The sequence below is a fragment of the Eurypyga helias genome, unplaced genomic scaffold, assembly GCF_000690775.1.
Source record: "Eurypyga helias isolate BGI_N326 unplaced genomic scaffold, ASM69077v1 scaffold47116, whole genome shotgun sequence".
NCBI classification, from domain to species: domain Eukaryota; kingdom Metazoa; phylum Chordata; class Aves; order Eurypygiformes; family Eurypygidae; genus Eurypyga; species Eurypyga helias.
Genome location: NW_010256830.1, coordinates 1,076 through 6,011, shown reverse-complemented (window position 1 = coordinate 6,011; position 4,936 = coordinate 1,076). Strand labels below are relative to the sequence as shown.

The following is a 4,936-nucleotide window of genomic DNA, read 5'->3' as shown; positions in this document are numbered from 1 at the left end:
GAGGGGCTCCACGGCCGGATTGTTCCTGGTCCGGCTTCCCGGGGTTCCCCTCCGAAACACCCCTTACCGTACCCACAGACCCCGACTGCCGCGTCATCCCAGCAAAGCAACGATGTTCTTTCTGTTAAGGATTCACGGTGTTTTGGGAAAGATGCTACTCTTCCCGTGGGCTTGTGCCCCGCGTGACGTGAGATTGATTCGTTCTTGCCCGGGATAACACTGGCCCGAGCACCGCATCTGCCCCTCTCCCATCAACAGAGCCCATCCAGAGAGCAGAGAAAACGTCTGTGTCGTCTCTGCGGGACGCGACGGTCTCTGTACGGAGGGGCTGAGGACGCTGCCCTGGCCGGCCGGAGAGGCTGGTGTCACGCCAGCACTGGCGGCTCAGCACAGGGATGCTTACGGCCTTCACTTCCCCTCGGTGTTCCGCGGTTAGGTGGGCAGCTAGGAAAGTTTCAGCACGACTCTGTTTTTAAGGACTCAAATTTCCTTTCCAAAGGCTCTTTTTGGGAACACGCAGCGTGTCGCACCGGTGCTCTTCAGCCGCCGGTAGAGCAGGAGTTAAACATCCCGGTATGTCGCATTATGTAAAATCAGATCGACAAGGAGTTGAGGAGGAACTGTGTATTTTCAGTAACCAAAGGTACCCAAACCCACCCAAACCTGCAGCGCGTGGTGCTTTTCATGGCACGGAGTTGGTGTAAGAACCGAGACTGGATTCTGTACAGCCGTTGTGCGCAGACCCCGGCAAACCGGAGTCCAGCGTGACCAGGGGCGGGGGCTGGAGCCGCCACGCTGCCCTGCCCCGGGCTCTGACTCCCTTGGGAAGTGATTCCCACTGGAATCTGAAGCTGTTACTGCCGCGTTCTGGTACGCCGGCTCAAGTGCTCGAGCTTCAGAGGAAGCAGCAAACACTGTGATTCCCGAGTACGGGATCATGGCGTGGCTTTCGTGCCGGAGTGCTGCCGGGTGCCGGCTGCGAGCGCCACAGCCCGAGGCTTTGGCTCCCGTGCAGGACAGCTTGCTGTGACGTTCTGCTGCGGGTGCTGCTACGGGGCAGACGAGGTGACCGGCTCCGGGAGTGAATGGGTGGAGCCGCCTCCCCAGAAACAACCGAACGCAGAGTGAAGGAAATCGGGGTTCTGAATGTTCTGATATTTTAACGTAGCAAAACCAAATGTGAAAATTGGGCTGCAAATACCCTTTTGTTAACAAAGTGGCTAAGCACTTAGAAATGGTAAAGATTTGCCAGTTTTCGGAATCCGGCTGCTTATCAGCAGTTTTTTCTCCTGCCATGAACCCCGGAATTACCCTTCCCAGGCTCCTGCCTCCTGTTGCATGGCACCTCTTGCCCCACTGCGATGCCTGGCGCCTGCACCCACTAACGAGTTCCTCACAGGAGCTGGAAACACAACACACTTGCCAGAGGCTGCAACGGAGCGCGTGAAGGTCGGGCAGGGCTGGGCACAGCGTGGTTACCGCGGTGCTCGGCGGAGAGGGCCAGCGGTGCGGGCGCTTCCCGGCACGGCTGCGGACACGCCACCTCAGAGCCGCCCCCCGAGACCTTTAGGGGGGTTATCAAGCAGAAAAACCTTGTAAAAGCTGTTCAGTGCTTTAAGCACTGAAGTGACCCGATTCTCTAACCTTTCGCTGAGAATCACGCCACTGTTTTTCTTGCTGCAGGGTCTTGGTTTGGTGTTTTTGCAGGGGGTCCCCAACAGTCCTCAGGAACTGGCGTTCACAGGGATGAAGGAACAAGATGGCACTAGTTAGGGAAACCTTCCGAGGTTACAGCCGTCTAAAAATCCTCCAGGATTTGCCGTCGTGGTAAGAGGAACGTGGGCTGGCGGCGCACATCAGTTTCTGACAGCCTGTACTCCTACGAACCGCTCCTGTACGCGCTGCCACAGGCCGCGAAGGTTTGGCCGTTAGGGCTTAGATTGAGCTAAACCCCAGAAACTCCGGGGCTGCATTCCACCTCTGCAGGATGGAAGGGAAGGGCTCCGGAAACGTGCGGTGGCGAAGGCTGGAAGCGAGCCCCTGGCCCACCCTGAGGTCTCCAAGGTTTGTCACCAGTACCTTACCCCAGAGGACACAGCAGAGCCTGCTCTGGCTCCTCTGTGCTGGCAGCGGCCGGGCCGGGGTGGCCCCATGGCCTTTTTTCCCGCCACACCTGACACATCGGTGCCCCTGCACGGGCACGGTGGGTGCCCATGCGAGTGTCGCCCCTCAGAGCAGCGTTTGTGCCCCTTGCAGAGCATCGCACCGACGACTCAGTCTGCCGTCTCCTTCGCAGTGCCTCAGCCTACACCAGGACTGCAGCCAGAATACCGAGGCTGCTCCCTGTATCATCCTCGGGCTCCAATTCTTCGCCGTGATCCTCTGCAGAGGCGCGTGCACCTCGTGGAACGGTCCTTCTCCTCCTTCTGCGGACGTACACGGGGCGATCCTCCTCCGTCCCCTCAGGGGGGGCGTTGTTGGTGCTGGCCGCCGCGTTCAGGGCCAACTCCAAGCATCTGTAGAACCTAGAAACAAGCAGTTGAGCAGTTGTTACTTTGTAGGTTCGCTCAGATCTGCCCAGCTCCTCTGGGAAACCGAAGTAAGGCTCCTGCGATGCAGGCGCCGGTGCTAAGCACAGGAGAGCGCTGCGAACACGGGAGTGTGCTAGCCAAGGAAAATGAGAACGACCCGCAGGGGTTCCCCGTGTGTGCCCTGCACCTCTCCGAACACCTGCGTGTTACAGACCAGCCAGCAGCTGCACCCAGGTGCCACTGAGACCCCTGAGATCTTGCAGAGACTGAGACGGGATCGGGTGAAACGTGTGACAGCGGGCAGAGGGACCGCCACCGCCAGCCCTGCCTCTGAGGAGCAGCTGGTCGCGGTGCACACAGGTGGCCTCCTCATCCTCGGGCTCTTCGGCCCGTTCGGAGGCAGACGTAAAGACCCGAGGTGTGTGTAACCCCCCGCCTCCCGAAGCCCCCGGCTGCGGAACCACGCAGGCAGTCGCCGCAGCGCGGTCACGGTGGTGGGGTGACAAACGCTGGTGTCACCAGGAGCTTCGACCCTGCGCTGTAGCAGAGGCTGCCACCAAACTCTGGTGGTTCACGGGTTTCCGCCTGAGCAGATGACAGTCTTCAGAGCTCAAGAAATGAACTGAGACTGTATTTTAGACTTTGGGAGGTTGTCTGGTTCTGGTTCTTTTGGATTTTTGGGGGGTTTGTTTTGGTTTGGTGGGTTTTTTCCATATAACCTCCCTGACTGTTGGATCTGGATGTCCTGGGTGGGACTGCTGTGCTCTTACCAACCTGTCAATCCTCCTTGAGTTTTCTTCCATCTTCCCATTAGCTACATCTACCAGGAATTCAATATATTCTTCGGAGACCATCAGTTTTCCCTGGCGGCTCAGCGGGACTTCCAGGCAGTGAGTGCTCCGGACGGCCTGGAAACACACGCAGAAGGACTTACCTAGAACACAGCTTTTTATTTTCTGAAGGTTATTTAAATAATGGGGGGAGTCCCTAGGAGGAAAGGTCCTCGCTTATCCCCACAGCTGGTGGGTTTGCTGTCGGCTACCGCAGAAAGGCATTTCCCTGCTGCGCCGGCCCGGCCATCACGTTGTAACTCAGACCGTGGCTCCTGGAAGATCGAGGTTAACAGTACCAACAGGATGCTGTTACACCCCTTACAGGCAAGTAGAGAAGTCCTTACCATCACAATCTTTCCGCCTCTGCCAACCGTAATGCCGGAGTTCCTGAACCCGGATTCGATGGCTGCCGAATGCTGCGGAACAAGCAAACGCCTTAAACGGGGCTGCACGCTCCCGCCGCACGACGCAGCCGTGGCCGGGCTGCGAGGCAGTTCAGTCTCGGTTCTGCAGAAGCACTTAGCCAACCCCCCTCCCCAGACCGATGCCGTGGGTACATTAAAGCTCTCTCAAGCAACCGGGGCGGCACCACGAAGGGCGGTTGGGTCTCAAAGAGCCACGGTCGGTCTAGTCTCCCCGGCTGCTGCGGAGGGACCCCGGCCTCCCGCCCGGCACTGCGCGGTTTTATCGAAGAGCTGGTAAGCACGAACACAGTCCTGCAACACGTGGAGCGGGACGTGCAGCAGTGCCAAGGAAGCTAATCAGCCCTCTTCTGCGTTTCCCCATCAGCCGTTACTCTCCGGGGCCATTCTGGAAAAGCAGAAGGCAACGGCGCTCAATGACATGAAACCCTGGAGTCAAAGGGTCTGGCCTGTAGCAAAAGGCCATCTCAAACCCCATCACGTCCGGCCAGTGGACGCGACCCGGGCTCACCGGGAGGAGGTTTTACCGGGCAACCTGCCTCAGCTCCACCACGGCGCCGTGGTCGCGTGGTTCTGTTTCCCAAGATCTACAGCACGACCTCTGCTACGCCTCAAGCTGTGTTTTCGTCACCCGCGCACTCGCAGTGCCCTCGCTGAGACGCGCAGCGCACCCGGGGCCGTCCCTAAGTGCTCGGCCTTACTCGGCAGCCCACGCCCGACAGCCGGGAGGACGGGGGGCACCGCGGCAGCACTGCTGCTCGGTGAGGTTTTACCAGAAGCTGTGCATCCCGCAGCTCTCGGCACAGCACGTGAAGCACGAATGGTTCAAACTTGAGCACGACGTCGCCAGTGGCTCTCCCTAGGGCTGTCATCTGGGAAACACACCACAACATTTACATTAATACTGCAAGTGTGTCCTGTTACTACAAAACAGAGAAATGCGAGCTAGTCAGAGGGTCAAACACACACCGAAAATGCGGCGGGTGAGTTCCAAGCTCTCAGGTTTGTTCAGCCGCTTCTGATTTTTCCTTGCTCAATACACAGAAATTCCACGATTCCCATGATTCTGTTTGCTAAACCGGTTAGGCTTAACAGCAGTTCATAGCAAGAGGGACTTAAAACACCTTTCAAAGGGGCACTTCCCTGCTTT

General features: G+C 58.2%; 1 protein-coding gene across 1 annotated transcript; it reads right to left on the bottom strand.

The window, feature by feature from the left end:
* Window positions 1-2,305: 2,305 nt before the first annotated feature.
* TYW3 (tRNA-yW synthesizing protein 3 homolog (S. cerevisiae)) lies at window positions 2,306-4,679 on the bottom strand. Its single transcript, XM_010153785.1, has 4 exons — window positions 4,560-4,679; window positions 3,709-3,780; window positions 3,306-3,439; window positions 2,306-2,525 (listed from the first exon to the last, which is right to left on the bottom strand). Exons 1-4 carry the CDS (start codon window positions 4,677-4,679, stop codon window positions 2,306-2,308), a joined length of 546 nt encoding a protein of 181 aa, XP_010152087.1.
* Between the last annotated feature and the right edge of the window lie 257 nt (window positions 4,680-4,936).